At 45.8% G+C, this 21420-nt stretch overlaps 1 protein-coding gene across 1 annotated transcript; it reads right to left on the bottom strand.

Annotated features, from left to right (window-relative positions):
- Window positions 1–476: 476 nt before the first annotated feature.
- On the bottom strand, window positions 477–21368 carry cnsta (consortin, connexin sorting protein a). Its single transcript, XM_026999894.3, has 11 exons — window positions 20945–21368; window positions 16992–17355; window positions 14697–14836; window positions 12864–12894; window positions 12432–12518; window positions 12031–12154; window positions 9608–9629; window positions 9356–9434; window positions 7071–7657; window positions 2267–2402; window positions 477–2166 (listed from the first exon to the last, which is right to left on the bottom strand). The coding sequence occupies exons 2-11, from the start codon at window positions 17314–17316 to the stop codon at window positions 1958–1960; spliced, it is 1740 nt and encodes a 579-aa protein (XP_026855695.3). The 5' UTR covers window positions 17317–17355; window positions 20945–21368; the 3' UTR covers window positions 477–1957.
- Window positions 21369–21420: the final 52 nt, after the last annotated feature.

Raw genomic sequence — 21420 nt, 5'->3', positions numbered from 1 at the left:
CAGTGATTTCCATCACTGTTGACTGAAACATGGAGGTTTGTTTCATTCTCTTGATCGATATAGAACTAAAGTAAACAGAGATTAAATCTGTTTTTGAGCAAACGTCTACCGCGTACTCTTAAGAAGGGGATGCGTCTCGTGACAGGGGTATTGAACTCGGCACAACACCATAACTATTTTTTCAGTTCAAGCATTGCTAAAGATGGTCTCATGAGTGGGAGTTGTGTAATATGGTCATTTAAATGTCCTTTCTTTTCTTGTCAAAATAATTAATTAAAGAACAGGCACTAAACTGACATTTCACTTTACAAAGTGAAATGAGAAACAAGATAAATGTTGTTTAATGAAAAGATTACCAAATTATATGTGAACATTTCACTGGCTGACAAGAGAGCAGTGTTATATCACCGTTATATCACCACTGTCTTGATGAGGTAGTCAGTTAAAGAATGCGATATGAATGGAAGCACAAACAATTCAGTGCCCACAGTAAGTTTTAATCACGAGGGTGAATCATGATTTTGCATTCATAGATGATTTCATTGCATTTCCCCTCAACATTGCCCCAAGATAAAAAAAAAAAAAGAGATTGGAACGATACAGTAAGCAAATGCATCTGTTGCCGTTAATTAAATAAATCATATCGCAGCAGGTTTTAACTCTCAATTGTTTTTTCTTTCTTGAAAAAAAAAGAGAATTGCTCTACAGAAGTACAGATGACAGATCACACTGATATGAAGTTCCACACCACATTCAGGAAGAGAGGGCATGTGTAAAGATTGTGATTTCAAAAGTTAAACTTTTTAATCCTACATTAAATATATACTGAATATTTGTACCACAATGTCATCTGAGCCCGTCAGAGGAAAAGTGCAAACTCAAAGATAAATAATCACTTTAATAATAATTTTAATAATATTTTCTTGCTGTTCTCTCAATGCTTGTTTGAATTGTGAAAAAGAGGCCCACTGTTTTGGGAAAATGGACTACAACACCCAGTTTGACTGCATCTGTTTTTAAGACACATACTTTGTATTTGAACTTTGTTGGAGGAAGTCTGATACTGTGCTCAGAAAGAGAACCTTCAAAATCCATAAAAGCTGATTTTTCTCTGAGATCTATACAGCAAAACAAAACAAACACACACTCAAAATACAGTATGACAACATGAAAAATAATGAAACCTTAAAAACAATGCAGGAGGTAATGTTAACAGGGTATGAACAGTGTTCTTTTGTCAGTAACAATTAACACAATAATTATACCGTGACAATATCCTTACATGCCTGAGCAGATGGTATTAAATAACATATGCATCATCATATCCGAGACTATGCATTAAAAACATTCTTTTGTACTCCATATTGCTTTCCTGTCCCTACCACAAATTGCCATCTCATCATTCTAGGCTGGACACTGGAGTATGCTACTTCCTACAAAGGCTTCTTTGTCAGCCTTCTCTGTAGTATTGTAGTGCTGATCTGACTTTGGAAAGAATGAGGTAAAATGCCACAAAACTGTATTTAAGACTATATTTAAGACTTTAAAAACTCTGCATCTGTAGGTGGGGTGAAGTAGACGGCAGTAAACAGAGTTGCACGAGCTCTTGTAGGCAGGTGTGTTGCATTGTCCCTGTTTGGAAGGTTGCAGCGAGACCCTGATGGAGAACGCAACCTTCATGTTCGGACACAGCAGGTTCTTGTGCTGTTCACGATGCTTCGTTTTGCCATAGAGAGGCACAGGAAGTGGCTCGGAGAGACCCAGAGTTCTAACGCGCCGCGGTGAGGGCCGTTATGGATCGTTTCAGCATGGCGTGCACACGAGCGCTACACCTCCTGCTCCCATCCCTGCGGGAGAGGCGGAGCTTGCTGAGAGGGAGGAAGCGGGAGGTAGAGAGTGAGTCTCCTCTAGCCAGCGAGATGGAGCAGCGCCTGGCTGCTGCGCCTACTCTCTCCTGCTATGAGCTGGGGGAGAACCAGTGCCTGAGCTCATCTATGCCACGCTGCACCTGCCCGATGTAGAAGTCCATGTTGTGGGAGAAGTCTGTGCACACGTTGGACTTGGCATCGCCAAAGGTGCAATACAGCGCGGTCCCGCCCACACTGATCACCACGGTAGCCAAGCACAACAGGAGGAGGAGCAGCCAGGAGTCTCCGCCCACTTCATCTGCACATTGGGTTGTACAGGCATGAGTTATTACAGATGAAGCCTTTGTTACTATGCCATGAGGCTTTTTAACGTATGTGTATATAGGCCAGTGTAGTACCGTGATCCAGGCCATCGTCAGGTACTCGAAAGCGAACCTTGCGCTTGCCAGCAGGTTTCGGAATTGTGGGAGTGGTGGATCCCTCCAGAGAACCTCTTCTCTTCAGAATGGAAACCAAACCAGCAGCTGGGGTAATCTAAGAGGAAGAGAGCAGGAGTTACTGTTTACAACCACATGATCCTTACTCACTAGTGCTGGGATGGAAGAAGTCATAATAACCAGGGAAATGGCTATGCTTGTTTGATGGGATATGTAACAGTGGCAGTATTTTACCACACAGTGCATCATGATGCCTATACTCAGTTGACAAACTATTTTAAAGACTGCACTTATAGTATTTCATCATTAGATGTCAGTATATTCATATGAGTGGAGTGGTTTGCTAAATCACTTACAACTACTTGCATTTTTCAGGCTTTCATTCTGGATTATAAGTGTAATGGTATTAGCAATTGATTTATCTGACATGTGTCACATACATTAAAGAAAAACAAAACAGAGAACATGAAGTCGCTTTACAATAACATTTAATATGACAACACGAAAGTACACCCAAAAAGATATATGCTTATGATCTTCATGACAATAAAGCTGTAATTCCCCTGCCCACCTCTAGGGGGATTCACCCTCTGGATTAATAATGCAGTGGGGGATTGAAGACTGTAAATGCGAAGAGAATAATGGTTCTTTGAAGGGAACCGGCTTTTATGGCTTCATTCCTTCCCTACAGCCATTCAAAAGAAGAGATCTTTGTTCTTTCTCTTATTTTAGTGGGTAGGGGTTAGATTTATCTGAGCAATGGTCATTAGGATAATGACAGGGTAAGATTTGGATCCGATTCAGATTCAAACTAGACATTCCAATATATTTTCACATGTGTGGAATAGGTTTAGCAGCACCAAATTACTCATACTGCTAGACTTAATGTTAATGATCTGCACTGTAAACATTACACAAGGTGACGCCATTTCCCTCTACACAAAATCCTTCCCACAGAGCCGTGTGGAGGTCTTGCCAATGGGTTTCTTTGTGCTTGCTGTGAAACTATTAGAAAACGGTACTAGACGACTATTTCTGTGATTCACTGCTTTATCACAGCGCCCTCTCTAGTGACTGGCTGGTTCTGTCCGTTCACCTGGGGAGTGGAGTGGATTTAGGGCAGGGCGTGAAATTTGGGTATAGCGACAAAAACAAACAAACAAACAACCCAATTCTCAAGTATGACTCGGCTCCCTTCATTCTTAGATTATTAAAGACTCGTTCATCCCTAAAGAGGACTTGAAATGAACCGGCTCGTTCATTCTTCAAAGGGCACTGAAAAGAATGGGCTTGCTCGCGCATGTAACATCGCTAGACCACCGCAAATATGAAGGAGTCGTCAAGTACCGTTACATCATAAACCTCTCAGCCATGGAAAAGGCCACAGGGAGGTCAGGCTCCTAAAGAGCAGTGGGCACTGCTGCTGACTGATTTTTTTCCTGAGGTCAGTGGTCATACGGTTAATGCGTGTGAAGCACTGCATATTGATTGGGGAAGTGCAGAAAGCGTTCCCGCAGCAGGATGGTATAGGAACCAGAGAAGACCGTCACAAAGACGGACTACTGCGACTTCTGGAGCTGGGTTTTAGGTCCCATTTATTATGTTGTTCTTTTGGTCCAGACCAAAGCAGAAAATTCTACACCGTCACATTTCAGTCCTGGATTGCTTAGTGTTCACACTGACATATTTACCACCGAACCAAAAGATGGCTTCGAGATTGCTGGTATTTTTGTGAGCATGTTTTTTTTCCAGTAGAGCACTGAGGTCTTTTACCTTCTCACTGCTCCACATTTACCTGCTGCTCATTTCCCCACCACTCTTCTCTCTTGTGGGGTTTCAGGTTGCATCTATGACATCACATCCTGTGATTGGTGCCTTTGGTACAAACTCCCTGTGTTTCAATAGCCTTTTTAACATGCCCTCACCTAATCCCAGCAGCCTTTTCAACAGACCCTATTCCCAGACGTCACTTCTTTGTGTGCAGGGCCGCAAAATGTTAGACACTATAAAGTTATAAAGTTACTTATGTAGCTCCTTTCTCAGTGCCTAAGGACTAGGTTCATCTGTTTCCTGCTTTTTTGTTCTTTTGCTTGGATAAACACTCAAGCAATGAAGAACAGGGCTTTTTGAATGGTTGGCTTTTCACCATACAAATGAGGTAATAAAATGTTTTGTGTAAAAGAAAGTTAGTGAGCCAAATATTATCCTGTATTATCATACGGTGATCTGTGATCTCAGTATAGAGGCCTTTGAGGGTCTCTGTACCAGGTGTAGAGTGGTGCAAAAGTGTGTTTGAAAGCAGGAAGATTTATAATGTTTCTGTGGGTATCTCGGAGAACTTCAAGGCTACTGAGCAGGAACAAAGCGGATTATTCTGGTTTGTTTTAGCAACCGGTACCAAGTGGTACAGGAAACGATGTTATCAATAGTAGTTGGGCAAAATTAGACCATATTTAAAAAAAAAAAAAAAAGATAAATCTCACATTTGAATATAATGGTACCAAACTCTAACTGGTTTGTCCCGCACTTGCTCCACAGAAGGTGAGCTTATTACAGAAACCTTGACCAGTCCTATGAGAGTATGGTTTGATTAGACACATCAGCACTAATGTAAATAAACACTTTCATTCATTAATTAGATTTAAAAGACATACGCGAGCACGCACGTGCTATACGCGAGCACGCACATATGCACGAAAGCACGCGATTGCATTACATGGCCATTACACAGCACCGACGTGCCCAACTAAACCCTAACCTCACCTCAGCAAAGTGCGTATCAGCTCCGTCATCGCCAACCTCACCTCTACTGGCAGCAGTGCCTCTGGCCTGTGACGCCCTGTCTGCTAACAGAGCTCGCGTCTGGGTTCCTCTCCCCTTACACAGCAACAGAGCTTCACTGGAGCAGCACTCTGTTCCAAGAAATTGCCATTAAAACTCCATTACAGACGGGAGCTGGCATAAACCAGTCCCGACCTATTAACATGAGTCTATTCACTGACCTTTGACCTAGCACGTGGCTAACAGAGTGATATCCTAGTCATGAGAAAACAGCAAGGCTCGGGGTTAACTGCTTCAATAAGTCCTACCACCATAATATGGAATGTGTGTGATATTTTGCGCAGATAGGATAACAGATTAGAATTCACTGATGTTGCTTATCAGCAGATATTTACTTGACTGTGCACAGAATCCCTCCATTTTACTCCCAGCTTTAGTACTGCTTAATCTAGTCATTGCCCACATTAGTTTCAAAATACCTGAAAACCTGTAATTGACAGACATTGGCAGATATAACCAGGCAAAGTTATCAGCATAAAACAAAGCAAGGCTGTCTCTCACCCTCGGTGAAGAGGAACTTTGTCCTCAAGAGCTCTTGTCTTTTTGAAGACAGACATTTATTCAGAAATCTATTAAACTGCTGGAATACTGAACCAAATCTATCAAACTGCTGGGGTACTGAGTTAGATTAGCAGAACACTTCTGCATATTCATATATTTATCCATAAATAATTGCACTATAGATGAAGCAAAAAGATAACACAGGAGATTTAATATTTGATTATTGCAGATGTTTCAGAGGTAGGCTAAGATGACCTGAACATTGGAACCAAGAGCAGACTAGTAGTAACTACTTTTGTGTCCTGACATTCTCTGTAACCTCATTAAAAAAAAACAAAAAAACAACAACACAAACACAAACACACACACCCCCCATGTATTGAACTACGATTCTATTCACGCTCTGAGACAGAAGGTGTTTGGGGTGGAAGTTCACAGTAGTGAACTACAGGGACCAGCGCTATAAAGGTGAACCACTGGAACCACATGGTGTGACATGCTGACCTCTGATCTGTTGACCTCTGACAAGCTTACTGGTCCACCCAGCCACGTCACTTATGCCACATGCCAACATCCGGTTGGATATCATTAACATAACACTGACTTCTGAGTTTACAAAGCCAAGGTGGGAAGCTGCTGGCATGCTGAGACAAAGTTGGGCAAAACTGATTTCAGAACCAAGGAAAAATTAAAAGGCCAAGAGGACGTTATTTTAAAAAACAATACTGTTTCACCATAACCAGGCAGAGAAGATGATGAAGATATGCAAGATAAAAATATCATTCATGTTAACCACTGAAATTAAGAAAACATATAATATCTAATACATTATTCTGTGATGTAACCGGAGTTAAACTTCAAGTTTGAGGGCACAGTAGTCCAACGGATCCCCTTGACTTCTTGCTCCTTTGGGAGGGTCACATGTTTAGCATTTTGGCCACAGAGCCCAACAGTACAGAGCCCATGGGAGATGGAGCACGCTGAAAGCCCTCATTGTTCACCCAGGCCGGCTATCAAAGACTGGCCTGCCTTATGTGAGAGAACCTCACATCACGGAGCCTCGTTTAACCGAGGCTGATGCCATCATCATGACGTCACACACCTCGGCTCTCCTGAAGCAGATACCAAAAGTCACTCTCACTGTCTCCAGTTCAGAAATAATTACAGAGCAAGGAAGTCATGGAGACACTTGGACTTATGTGACCACGAGCGTCTAAATCAGAGGAACCACAGCTAGACTGGTTTCACGCCCTGCTTATATATGTATCATTAAGTCATCTACAGACTCAGAATGCAGACAACTGCCTTTAGCTCATGTGGTTTGGGATCCATGCCGTGAGACAGAAGCGTCAACGGGAAACTTTAGGCACAAAACACTACTCCTGCTGGATCTGGATGGAGGTGAAAGTGTGGTCGTACTTACCTCCTCCACCCGAATGCGCTTGGCCAGGTCATCCAACGTGGTCCTCTTCCCCACCTCCAGTGCCTCCACCCCCTGGCCCTCCTCCCCCAGCTCCTCCTCTGGCACCGCCGAACCCAGCCGTTCTTGCTCTTCCGCCCTGGCCTCCAGGTCAAGACCCTCCTCTTCCTCCACCTGCTCCACCTCCTCTAGGCTGGCAGGAGCCACCACTTCTTCTCCCTTCTCCCAGCTGGGGCCTGGGTCTTGCTCCGTGTCCACACGCTCCCTCCCTGCCTCCATCAGCCTTCCAGGCCCTCTCAGTTGCCCGGGCAGCTGCGTCTCCTTGGGGGTCTGTGTGCTGGGCTTGACTGCCGTCAGGGGGGCCGTGGTGCTCTCGCTCGGCTCTTCTCCGCCACTAGCCCAAGGGCTGTCAGTCACTGCCGAGGAGGGCGTGGCTGAGAGAGAATAAGTGGGAAGGCGGGGAAAACGCATATGGAGAAGTTCTGGCTCCCCCTGCTGGCGGAGAGAGACATAGCCGCCTTCCTCAGGCTGTGTAGCATCCTGCTTGGGAGAAACCCCATCCTGGCTGTTCTGCTCCTCCATTACCCTCTCTGATACAGCAAGAGAGAGAGAAGGAGAGGGAGAGATAGACAGAGGAAAAGAGGGAGAGAGAGAGAGATTACTTCATGCTGTGTCACCTGGCAGTGAAGTCTTCCACTCCAGTGCCCTGTACATATCTGAGTATCACTGTGGGCAAATTAATCACTATTGAGCCTGTGTTTCTATTCTCTACAGGCCTGCTAATCAATAATGCAGGACTATGTACCGCTGCAGACACACACACACACTGCCGTGTGCTTAGAGATGTGATCAGAGTGATGACAGTTCATTGGTCAAAGAGAAAGGGTGGGTGGGAGTGAAATAGGGACAGGAAGGTAGAATGAGAGAGAGTGAGAACGAGAGAAAGAGAGAGCGAGGGCGTAGCAGAGTGTCCAGCGGTCCTGTCTCTGTCCGGTGCTCTCCTCTCCCCGCCCTGCGTCAGGCTCAGGCTGTGTGGTGGAGTGTGGTGTATTCCCTGCTCCTCCGGTAAACTCAGGGACACCGAGTCAGAGCGCTGCAGAAAGCTGCTGAATTTTCACGCTGTCTCTATGGATCCCCAGACACCTCGCAGCAACAGATGCTCGAGCAGTGTCTCCGCGCCAGGCAGGGGCGGGGGTGGCGGAGGTGGAGCACAGGGAGCGAGAGTGGTCAGTACTACTATTGACAGGGAGCTGGACAGACGGTGTAGTGGGTAAGGGAGAACGCGTGTGTGCTTGGTGGAAGGTTGGTCGTGCCACTTTGTGAAAGTGAAACGAGGCCATGCAACCCAATAGCATGCCACACAGTCTTTAGAGAAAACACACACGAAAACACGCAAACATACACAGAGTCTGTCTGTCTTTAAAGCTGCAGCCGTATAACTTACAAACCCTTAGACTAAAGTTGTCGGCTGCGACTTCATTAGGAGGAATGAACGTTCTTCTCCTCAGCCGCTGAGAGAACGGCCAAGAGCTCTTAGACACATGTAGCTTTGAGTAACGAGCACAGCACAGTCGAGCGGGCGCAACCCAACACGCCCCTCTGCTGTGCCCAGGGTCGAGCGGGCGCAACCCAACACGCCCCTCTGCTGTGCCCAGGGTCGAGCGGGCGCAACCCCACACGCCCCTCTGCTGTGCCCAGGGTCGAGCGGGCGCAACCCCACACGCCCCTCTGCTGTGCCCAGGGTCGAGCGGGCGCAACCCCACACGCCCCTCTGCTGTGCCCAGGGTCGAGCGGGCGCAACCCCACACGCCCCTCTGCTGTGCCCAGGGTCGAGCGGGCGCAACCCAACACGCCCCTCTGCTGTGCCCAGGGTCGAGCGGGCGCAACCCAACACGCCCCTCTGCTGTGCCCAGGGTCGAGCGGGCGCAACCCAACACGCCCCTCTGCTGTGCCCAGGGTCGAGTGGGCGCAACCCCACACGCCCCTCTGCTGTGCCCTGGCTCTGAGAGCAGCACACCCCTCTGTTTCTATAGGAGATGGTGAACTTGCCGGCTGCCTTCACCATCAAGCATGGAGACACATCAAAGCTGCAGGACGTCTCTGATACTGTTACTGAACCAGTGAGTAGGCTGAAATGATCACACATTTCATAATGTATAAATCAGGTTTGAGTGACATGAGAAGAGTGCAGGCCTATGGAGCATTGGGCACAGGTGCATCTGATCTTCTCTGCCATCGCTGCGCTGGAGGTTGAGGTCTGATTCAGCAGAGCAGAGATGGACACTCACCTGTGCTGGACGCCTCACTCCTAGGCTCTTCCCTCACACTCATAGTGTTGTTCCTCTGAGCTTTGGCCACCAGCTCACACTACAGACACACACACGCAAACTTGTCAAAGGTGAGCATTTCAGCTTGTCTGTACTTTAAACCTTTCCATCCACCCCCTTACACACACACACACACACACACACACACACACACACACACACACACACACACACACACACTTCACAGATTAAAACATCACCACACTGACTCACCCTGTCTGCGCTCTGTGCTGGCCTGTAAAACAGAAGAGAACAACAGAGTGTCCATTAGAAGCATGTCTGTGAATTCGGTGCTTTTTCCTGTTGGAGCAGGAGTGTGCTGTGGGCTGTGGAGCTCTCTCCACTCAGTAGCAATCTAATATTAGCACGGCACATTTCCCATGCTGAAACTCTAGCACTTGTCTCAGATTGCCCAGAGTGCAGTGCTGGACCACATGTTTAAGGCATGGCAGGCCTGTTCCAGCAGAGATGAGCACCAGGACACACATGCACCCACACGTGCATAAACAGACACATGCGCTCTCGGATACACACATCCGTGCACACACCCACATACTTGCATAAACACACACACACACGTTCTTACATAAACACAGCTACATGTACACGCACATGTGTACTCACACTGGCACACACAGACATTCTCATACATACACACATGCGTATTTACTCACATACACACAGACATGTGCACTTATCAAAAAATCTGACTTTGACCCGTCAGCTGTCATGTTAGCTACAGGCCGATTTCAAACCTTCCATTTATTTCCAAGATCCTAGAAAAAGCTGTGGCTCAGCAGCTAAGCTCATATCTGAATCAGGACCAGATACATGAAGTCTTTCAATCAGGGTTTAGGTCTCATAGTACAGAGACAGCATTGACTAGTTAATGACCTGTTGTTGACTTCTGACCAGGGTTATGTCTCTTTGCTTATATGGCTTGAACTGCATGCAGCATTTAACACTATAGATCACAACATGTTACTAGATAGACTCGAAAATGTTGTTGAGATTAGGGGAACAGCCCTTTCCTGGTTTATCTCATCAAGCTGGTAGCTACAAACATGTTGACATAAATGGAGACTTTTCAGCATACAACAAGGTTAGCTATGGTATGCCACAAGGCTCTATTATAGGGACTCTGCTTTTTTATTTATATATGCTACATCTAGGTGATATTAATAAATAACACTGTGCTAGTTTCCACTGCTATGCTGATGATACTCAGCTATATGTCTCAGCCAAACCAGAGGACACATATCAGCTGAGCATCATCACTTCACCTCTCTTTTGTCACTCAAGTTTGTTGACTGAGAGCGGCGGAGTGCTGATGTTCCAGGGTGCCCTCATGCTTGTGGTTCCTTCTGGCTCTATCCTTTAGCTAGATCTGTCGGAGTCCATCTTTTGCATTATAATTCCCCAATTTACACACCTTTGTACTTGGAGATGCTTAATAATCCATTCTCTTTCTGCTAAGGTACACCTACCCCTGATGTCATGATGTTACAGAGCCTCAACCCATCTCAGATGCCATGGCTCCTCCCACCACCCCCTGATGCCCCCTGCTGTAGCCCACCACACCTCCACCCCAGCCAACTACTTCTCCGTTGCCCTTGATGGACGTTCTTGTGCGGGGTGGGTTTCGGACACACGCAGACCATCAGGACCAGACTAGGACTTCTAGGAAACCGGACTAGACATTAATTGCTTGTTTATTTTATTTTTTTTTCTCTTTCACTACTCATTGTGCTCCTTATTGTCTATATTGTTATGACTGTTGTCGGCCAGAGGTTAAGAGTGAGTACGTGGGAGACACTCCACTGCTAAAAGTGGGTGCATGGGAGACAGTCAATGGTTAAGAGTGACTGCGTGGGAGACACTCCACGGTTAAAGGTGAGCGCCTGGGAGACACTCCACGGTTATGTGCCTGCAGATGTTAAACATTTACAGAGCTATAAGAATCATTTACACAGCGCCAGTCCAGAGGACTCTCGTCCATGTCTGTTAAGCACCACAGTAAATAACTTGGCGAACCATCTGGGAATAGTGCAATTAAACCAGTTTTAAGCACTTACTAAGCCCAAACAAATACCTAATACACAAAAACCTCGATCGTGATGCTGCTAAGCAGAAGCGATGCAGCTGCAGTAACGCAGGCCATCTGTCCTGCCAGCAGACCAGTCATCACTCACAGTACAGGATGACATCATACTGTGTCTGCATGTGCTTTAGGTTCTTTTGAGTCTGGGAGGACAAAGGGCTTGTCCATGCTGAAGCTGAATCAGCTTCCACAAAATCAACCTTTGGCATGGCCCCTGTACTATCCCGTCTTTGTCAGTTTGAATTTCTGCAAATACAAATTTGTCAGGACCATAAGTGTGTCAAGGTCGATATAAATATATCTTCACGTTCTTCCTAAAAGATATTTTTTATATAAAATCTTTTTACAAGCTGTCACAAAGCAGCTTTCCGAATGAGCCAGGGGCAACACTGGCAAGGAAAAACTCCTTAGATGGGCATTTAGGAAGAACGTTGGGAGGACCAAGAATCAGGAAAGAACCCATCCTCCATGAGTGCTAAAGCTGCAGCACTGAGCAAAGCTGTGTGTATGTGTGTGTCGGTGTGTGTGTACTCACTGCCTGTGAGTCCTGCAGATGTGCCTCAGCTTCTGCAGGTGCTCTGTGTCCATGTCACAGGGAGGAGGAGGAGTAGATACACTGCTGGAGTCCTGATGCTGACCTACCAACCTCCATCTGTTCTCTGAGAGAGAGAGAGAGAGATGGTGAGAAAGAGGGAGATGGTGAGAGACAGAGAGAGACACAGAGAGATCGGGGACATTTATTTAGAAAATGTGTGGCTGTGAGTGAATGAAGAAAAAGATCTGCCACAGCACTACATCTGTAAAAATAAACAAGTTAAAGGAAAAGAGAGCGAGTGGTGATGTGTGGAGATGCAGTTAGGGTGGAGATGCAGTTAGGGTGGAGGTGCAGTTAGGGTGGAGGCGTGGTTAGGGCTTTGGAGAGAACGCTGCACTTACCCCATTGCTCCTGCAGGGCGGCAAGATTGGACAACACTCTCTCGTGGTAGAGTCTCTGGAGCTGGAGGAAGCGGAGCGCCTTCGTGTCTGGAGCAGGACTAAGTTAAGATGAACATCTCTTCTTAGAGTGACAGGACTGATCTGGAATCAGCACTTTAATTCCACACAATAGACATGCTGTTAAAACTGCAATGCTCGTCAGGAAGAAAACCCCAACCAGAGACCTACAGTTGAAATAAATGTCCATGACATTGTTTTTACATACTAATAATTTGGAATTTACTCAAATGACCAAAACAGGTTTAGCCCTGCTGTTCGGCCACCTACGTCCAATCACACTACACTCTGGAGCGGAAGCTTCTGACCACAAACCCAGAGAGAAGGGGCTGGCACAAGGACCTGGGGGACGCCGCAGATCAGCAGGAAGGATACAGTCGCCTTCCAGCACCAGGGCTTCGGCAATCTGAAACGTGCAGACACGTGTTTGGTTTTACACAGTGTCCAAACACAAAAAATAAAGCAAAACACTGACCATGCGCAAGTCACTCTAAAAATGCAGATGGCAGGCAACTCAAACTCGGGGGAAAATCATGGACATGTATGCATGTAGACCTACACTGTATAAAAAAACGCAACTCAGCAAAATCCACGAGCAATAAACATGGTCTTGTTGAGTAAGACTGATAGCTGCTGTCTGGACGGTATCCTGTAGTAGACTCCTGGGTACTTAGAGGCAGCTAACCTCTGAGTTGTATAGCTTGGATGAAGGGCGGACAAAGGCAGAGGTTTCTGTCCATTCGGGAGGCTACAAAATCTTCTGACCCCTCTTCATGCCCTTCCACTCTCAGATCTCCCTCCCTCTCCCTCTCTCCCCATCATCTCTCTCCCCGTCTCTCCCCCCCTCTTTCCCTCTCTCCCTCCCTCTGTCTCTCTCCCTCCCTCCCTCTCTCTCCCTCACTCCCTCTCTCTCTCCCTCCCCCTTACTCCCTCTCTCCCTCTCTCTCCCTCCCCCTCACTCCCTCTCTCCCTCTCTCCCTCTCTCCCTCTCTCTCCCTCTCTCTCCCTCCGCTTGTCTCCCTCTCGCCCTTTCAGCTATGCCAGATATACATAAACATGAGGCAGGGCCGTGTGGGTTGGTTGGAGATCAGCGGCGTAACAGAGAGACGGCACACAGGGAGGATTTAAAGAGGAGCTGGTTTTACAACCTCTTTTCCAAAGGTTAGCTGGTCCTTGGTTACTTGCCCATTCTGCACAAGTCTTCCTTCAAGTCTTCCTTAGCACATAAACCTCTTAGCAGAGAAACAAAATCAGCTCAAATAAAGTTTGCTAGCAAAGTTGTCCGTATAAAAAACCAAAACAGAAGGCCGGTAATAAACATGCCCGTCTGTCCTTTTAAGGAGCTGTGAGGACTGGTGGAATCGGCAGCAACGCAGATCTAATCTCCTGTCTTCTAGAGATTAAACGTTAACACTATTGACCTACGCAGGGGGGCAGATTAAATCCCTAGGCAAGACCATTATATTCTATTGTTAATATTGTTGTGACCGCTGTCGGCTAGAGTTGAAGGGTGGGCATATTGGTTCCTCTCAAGGTTTCTTCCTCATGCTCTAGGGAGTTTTTCATTGCCACTGCCACCCTTGACTTGCTCACTGGGGACTCGGACATGTGTGAAGCTGCTTTGTGACAACGTCTGTTGTAAAAAAAAAAAAAAAAAAAAACCTCTATAGAAATAAATTTGACTTGACTACCAATGAATGCTGTTAAAAACAAGCTGTGTATGCCCCCTACTGGCATAAATCAGAGTCCTGGCATTAATCAGACTTTTTATAGGTTATACGAGTATATGTACTACTGCAGCAATACTAATAAAAAAAACATAATTTAAAAAGTAACAAACCAAATTAAAGACCGTTAGATGTGACATGGCAGTAACCAACAGGATACAGTCACTTATCTGCTTAAAGGAGCAATAAGTCATTTTTACCACGGAAATGTGTAAACAATATCTATAATACTGATTATTTATTAATTGTTTTAAGAAATAGAAGAATCAAACTGCTTTGTTGTTCTCTACATATTCAATAGAGTGGGTTCCCCCCATGGAGATGGCCGCATTTAAACCAGATTTAGTACAGACTCTCTGAAACGGCTGTTTCACAATCACTGGAAAAAATGACTTTTTGCGCCTATAAGGAAGAGAAGCAGATCTGCACAGACAGTGTGCTGCTGGGAGGTGGAGGCTGGGGTGGGTGGATGAGGGTAGACCTGGTGGAGGCAGTTTGGCAGCAGGGCATGGTCTCCCTTCTCCTCCAACGCCTGCAGCGATGTAGCCAGAGAGGGAGAGAGGTCCCAGGATAGAGCAGCACCAGCTGGGATCTCTTCAGGGCTGAGAGGGCCTTCACATGCTACACCAACACACACACACACACACACACACACACACACACACGCACACAGAGTTATGGCTACCGCTGTGGCCGCTTCTGTGTGTGACCGGTCGAAGAGGATAGAGAGCAGATTTGTCGACCGTCTCATCAGCTACTGGTTAAATATGCACGTCGAGAATGTGCTGTTGCCGCACGGTGTCTTGGGCGGTAGACTCCATGTGGCCACGGCAGATGCAGATTTTGTAATAGGTTCTTCAATAGGGCCTTATGAGACTGTGCGACAGGTTTTCAACACGGCCTTAAGAGACATTCGATTGCTTTGCATGAAGCCTTGAGAGGTTATGCTTCAACTTTATCTAGAGTGCTATGAGAAGTACTGGTTTCACACAAATTGTGTGTGCCCTAAGGTGTCTAGGTGTGTATTTATTTATTTCTGTTTTCTTTCTGTGGAGCTGTAGGGCTGGGTGGTGTTTTCTTTCTCCCTTGTCTCCTGTTTTGTTGCTAGGGAAGCTATGATGTACATTCCTTGTGCATAGGGAAGTGAGTCTCTGGAGGGTGGATTTGTGTGTTTTTTTTTTTTTTATGTTTGCTTACGCCCACCCTGACTTTATACTTATGATGTTGTGATTCTGTGACCAATATTTATAACTTATAATTTATATTTCTATTAAAGTGGTTAATCCTAATGCAATTTTTGGGTGTCTGTGTGTTTTTCTTTGTTGTGTTCTTTTGGCCTCAAGGGCTGTAACACACACACGCACAGACAGGCACCCTCACGCATCATGCACATATGCACACACAGCTATGTTTGTGCTGTAATAATAACCTAAATTAATCATACAATGAAAATGACCTTCTATTCTAAATATAGGCAGGTTTGTGTTCTGTGCAGTAAATCTTACATATGAATAAGAACAGAACTGTCATTTGCAGCTACCAGTAGGTTTTATTTACATGCTGTCAGCTGTGCAGAAACGCGGTGTGCATGTGTTAATTTTGCAGAGTTGTGTTATGTACGTTACTTCTGCAGAGCGGTTGTGTGCACGTGCTACCTGTGCAGAGCGGTTGTGTGCACGTGTTACCTGTGCAGAGTGGCAGTAACGGTGTTACCTGTGCAGAGCGGTTGTGTGCACGTGTTACCTGTGCAGAGTGGCAGTAACGGTGTTACCTGTGCAGAGCGGTTGTGTGCACGTGTTACCTGTGCAGAGTGGCAGTAACGGTGTTACCTGTGCAGAGCGGTTGTGTGCAGGTGTTACCTGTGCAGAGTGGCAGTAACAGTGTTACCTGTGCAGAGCGGTTGTGTGCACGTGTTACCTGTGCAGAGTGGCAGTAATGGTGTTACCTGTGCAGAGCGGTTGTGTGCAGGTGTTACCTGTGCAGAGTGGCAGTAATGGTGTTACCTGTGCAGAGCGGTTGTGTGCACGTGTTACCTGTGCAGAGTGGCAGTAATGGTGTTACCTGTGCAGAGCGGTTGTGTGCACGTGTTACCTGTGCAGAGTGGCAGTAACAGTGTTACCTGTGCAGAGCGGTTGCGTGCACGTGTTACCTGTGCAGAGTGGCAGTAATGGTGTTACCTGTGCAGAGCGGTTGTGTGCAGGTGTTACCTGTGCAGAGTGGCAGTAACGGTGTTACCTGTGCAGAGCGGTTGTGTGCACGTGTTACCTGTGCAGAGTGGCAGTAACGGTGTTACCTGTGCAGAGCGGTTGTGTGCACGTGTTACCTGTGCAGAGTGGCAGTAATGGTGTTACCTGTGCAGAGCGGTTGTGTGCACGTATTACTTGTGTAGAGTGGCAGTAATGGTGTTACCTGTGCAGAGCGGTTGTGTGCACGTGTTACCTGTGCAGAGTGGCAGTAATGGTGTTACCTGTGCAGAGCGGCAGTAATGGTGTTACCTGTGCAGAGCGGTTGTGTGCACGTGTTACCTGTGCAGAGTGGCAGTAATGGTGTTACCTGTGCAGAGCGGTTGTGTGCACGTGTTACTTGTGCAGAGTGGCAGTAATGGTGTTACCTGTGCAGAGCGGTTGTGTGCAGGTGTTACCTGTGCAGAGTGGCAGTAATGGTGTTACCTGTGCAGAGCGGTTGTGTGCACGTGTTACCTGTGCAGAGTGGCAGTAATGGTGTTACCTGTGCAGAGCGGTTGTGTGCACGTGTTACTTGTGCAGAGTGGCAGTACCTGAGGGGCTTGGACTTAGTAAAGGGGAGTCTCGTAGCTGTCCGTCCAGCTCTGATAAGCAGGCCCCACTGTTACTGTTCATCTCCTCCTCCTCCTCCTCCTCTTCTTCCAGTCTGGAACCTTCATCCTCGTCTCTTATGTTGTTGTTTGCTGAGTCCTGCCGGAGGAGTTTCTGGCCTCCGTGCAGGCCCCGCTCCACCTCCTCCAGCAGGCGGTTCTGGTTCTGGTCGGGGCTGTGGGCTGAGCCCACCTCGTTCTGAAGCTCGGAGTCCCCTGTGCTCCGCCGCCTCACAGGGTCCTTGCTCTGACACTGCCCCTCGTCCATGAGCTCCAGGCAGACGGCAACATGAAGAGAGAACCCAACCTGAATGGGCCAACACACACACACACACTCAAGCTTGAGGTAGAGGGTAACATTAGCGAACCCAACCTGAACAGGCCAACACACACACACACACACACACACACACACACACACACACACACACACAGCCTGCACAACAGGATTTATAGTCCCCTCTCCCAATGCTCTACTCTAAGCATGATAAAAAGCCACGATCCTCAAGCTCCACTCTGGCCATCATAAAAGCCCTCATTCAAATGCCCTTACAGTACACTTGCTTTACCACAGAAACACAGAACTGTCCTCAGATGAGTAAACATTTATAAGAAAAATAAAGGAGGCGCTCGCCGGATATTAAATTCAAGTGAACATCAAAGCAGCAGCTGAACGGATGGCTTCAGGGAAGAGTTTCATCATTGCCATAATCATCACAAACATTCAGATCTCAGAGCCCTCAGCTGTCCCCCGAAAACAGGACAGACCGACAGGTTCAGTCACGAGAAGCATCTGTTACACTATTTAATACTGTTCACATTAACACATTAGTGCCTACCAGCTAAGGCTGAGTGATACTGGAAATACTTTAATCTCAATGGATGATTCTCGATCAAGGTAATTTTTTGTACACCTTACATAATGCAATTGGAAAATAACAATTTGAATCAAACAAGCTTTTTTTTTTTTTTTTTTTTTTTTTATTAGAATGGATTTTGGATGTACAAAAACAAAAACCAGTTTGTAATTATCTCCTTGTTTTGTTTGGCATCTCTGCGTTTTACTGAGGATAGATTTATAGACAGCCTTATAGATCACCACCCATCACCGCATACACGTCCTGCCTCAACTCACTTCATGTTACAGTAAAGTGATATTTCCACGTTTTCCATGAGATCTTCTCTGCGAATTGTTGTCTGTTTTATTCCTTCTTTTTTTTTTTAATAATTTCAATGATCACATTTTGAAAAACAGTCATTTGAATGAAACAAATTAATCATGAAAATTGCCCAGCACTCGCTGGACTGCAGGCCGGATGTCTGAACTTCAGTTTGGCCACTGCTCTCTATCACGCTGTTCTGTTCTCAGCGGCCAGTAATCAAAGATGGCACCCTTTCTCCAACTAATGAGATTCTCACAGTGATGAAGTCTCTCTCCTGCTCTCTCTGTGTATCTGCCACTGATAGTCCTGTGACATTTCCAGGAGAATCTCCCTTGGGAAGGTGACAATAACAAAGCCCAAGACAACGTAGACCTTCATTAAAACAGGGCTTATGCAACCTTTTCCCTCACAGTTACAGGCATCACACCTGTGAAGATCTTTGTTTGCCCTTTTTCATGCGTCCAGGGAACACCTGCTTCCCCCGTGACCGGTGTGATTTTCCTCTTTCTTTATTAGTCTGGTACACACAAAAAAGTTTTTTCCCTTCCTCATTATTGCCATGAACTGTGAATCTCAGATTAGGATTTAATCTGCATCCAGGGAAAAACTCTAAGCATCAAGCGCTCCCCCGAGACACACACACAGATGCACGCTCACAGACAGACACAGATGGTGTGCGGAAAGGTTAAGACGCTGGGCTGAACTGGCCGTCATGGTGGAGACAAATGTAATTATACTGCCAATTTTCTTGATCAGTTCTGTAAATGTGTTTCTCCTGAAGAATTACTGGAGGCCAACATATCTACCCACTTAAGCGCTAAAAAACAGAGCCCCACTGGCCCCGTGTGTGTGTGTCCAAATCTAGGCTCTAAGCACCACCCCTGTACATCCTCCCACGCAGTGGCACATGCCAGAGTAGCTAAACTATAAGTTTCACAGAGGTGGATCTGAAATCGGGTATGTGACCAAGGACTGATGTAACATTACCAAGACTAAGTCGGTTATCTGTGGCCTAAGCACAGATCGACTGGGAAATGGAAGGGGGATGTTCTGTGCTGCTTGAGATTTGGGCCACAAAATTAGGACGAGCTCAGGCATACAGTTATATTCGAATCAATTAATAATTAAGCTTTTAATTCAGAAAGATGGACAGATAAGAGAGTGCAAAAGACAGGGAGAGACAGAGACAGCCATGGAGACAGAGGGACACAAACAGGGAGAGAGAGAGAGAAAGAAACACACAGGGACAGAGCGGGACAGACAGGGAGAGAGACAGTTAGGGTGAGAGAGAGAGAGAGAGAGAGAGAGAAAATCAAGCACAACTTGGAGGCACAGGCTCTGTGAAGGTACATTTGGCAAACCGACACATGCATCACATCAATAGTCAAGATTGGTTTAATATTTGTTGATTTCAATATGCAGTAATAAAAGCATATGCACACACAGGTCTACAGTAATAAATTCACAGTAATAAACCCACAATAAATAAACCCACAGTAATAGGCCCATGTCTGGATGAAAAGAGATCTGAATGTTGATATGAGTGAGATGCTCCAGTCAGACGGAGTGAGTAAATTTCAAAATGTAGGAACTATAGTCTAAACGTGTCACTTTATTTGATTCTGGGCAACGACATTTCAAAGAACCACTTGATTCTTCACTATCGCACAGCTAACATATCACTTATCGTCAGACAGCGTTTAGTCTGTGTTGGATTTGGTGTTTGTAGTGTCTTCTGTGCATAATGTCTTGCTCTAAAAAAAAAAAAAAAATCATGTCTCGATCTAAAACACAAGTACTGCATTGATCTATCTACTAACGGATCTGATGTACAGTCAGAGAGACATCAGCAGGGATGCTCAGCCAGAGAGGAACAAAAAGAGAGCAGGAAATCAACTTCTCCTCCTCCAAAAAGGGCTTTATATCAAACGCATAACAATGACAGGAGAGGAAGCCCCAACTCTAAACAGCACATTCTACTGAAAAGGCTTTGACAAATCCAGTTCGGCTAACATACACACATAGGGTCACAATCAGAGAGGACTAAATATGGATTATAATGAAATATTGAAATGGATGGCATTAACATTAAACGAATTTAAATGGCATTAGCTTACATCAGTAAAAGCATGATTTATTAAATGTATGCATTACAATCTGAAACATAACGTGAAACTCAGCCCATGCAGCTGTAGTACGGTACTGCTAGCTAAGATGAAGCGAGTTGGCAGCTCAGATGAAAGTCATTGATGGAGGCTACTGCGATACAAGACATTAACCAGCAAACATGATCAAATACCACTATCGTATTTTTCTGGAGCTATTTGCTTGTTATCCATCTCAGCTAAATCACAGCATCCAGCACGGCTGGGACAAGGCCCTTTATAAGGACTCAGCTCTCACAGATGTGCACCGTGTGCAGGTACTCCAAGGGACATGAGAGCAGCAAAAACCGCTTAATACTCACCAAAAACAAATTCAACCATCATATTTAGCTAATTCATATTACGCTTTATTAATCCACAACACTCGGAGGCGGTTTTATAATGTAAAGCCCAGCGTGAAGGGGAGTTGTGGAGCTGTCATGAAACTAACAGACTGGGTTAGCACGTATGCTATCTGGCTAGCCACAGCCGCCGTTTCTTCATAGGCGGAATTTTGTTTCATTGATTGTAATGAAGGACATTTTATTTACTGCTTCAGTCTAGTTAAAAAATGAAAATTGGTACTCACAGATCAGTCAGGCAAGATCGATATGAACAGACACGCGGACACGCAGAACCACTCAATGGAAAATGTTTGTTTTCTGCAGACCTACCGAGCGCTTCCTGACATCTATCCGGGTACTGTGGCCCTTTGCTCATTGGCCACCACTGCACAGGCTCCTAGTGCCGCGTGGTGGACAGGGAAAGCGATAATGGCTTAAGAACTGAAAGGTTGGATCATGTTAAAACTAGCCTATTTCTTTTTAATTCATGCTTTCCTTCCCCCTTTTATTAGTTTTGCACATTGACATTTAATATATAAAAACCTAAACATGTTTTTACAAAATTCTTGATGTGACAATGACTGTTTTGTAAAATTGTGAGCAGGTGACAGCTGTGGTTTTATAAGATCCAAATGACAGGCATTTTAGATTTCATTTCATTAACTGAATGCATAGATATCACTAAAGACCAATAATTTGCTTCACAAGCTGGAAGAAAGCA

This window comes from Electrophorus electricus, chromosome 10 (genome assembly GCF_041902795.1).
Source record: "Electrophorus electricus isolate QZ-2024a chromosome 10, ASM4190279v1, whole genome shotgun sequence".
NCBI classification, from domain to species: Eukaryota; Metazoa; Chordata; class Actinopteri; order Gymnotiformes; family Gymnotidae; genus Electrophorus; species Electrophorus electricus.
The sequence above is the reverse complement of the archived record's forward strand: the minus strand, read 5'-3'. Positions and strand labels throughout refer to the sequence as shown.

Bases quoted from the DNA above. Each gene is read 5' to 3' on its own strand.
- cnsta (XM_026999894.3), bottom strand. From the start codon at position 17,316: ATGGACGAGGGGCAGTGTCAGAGCAAGGACCCTGTGAGGCGGCGGAGC. The intron at 2,403-7,070 runs GTAAGTACGACC...TCTTCCTCTTAG, and splicing joins AGCGCATTCGGGTGGAGGAG to ATTACCCCAGCTGCTGGTTT. The intron at 2,167-2,266 runs GTACTACACTGG...CCCAATGTGCAG, and splicing joins TGACGATGGCCTGGATCACG to ATGAAGTGGGCGGAGACTCC.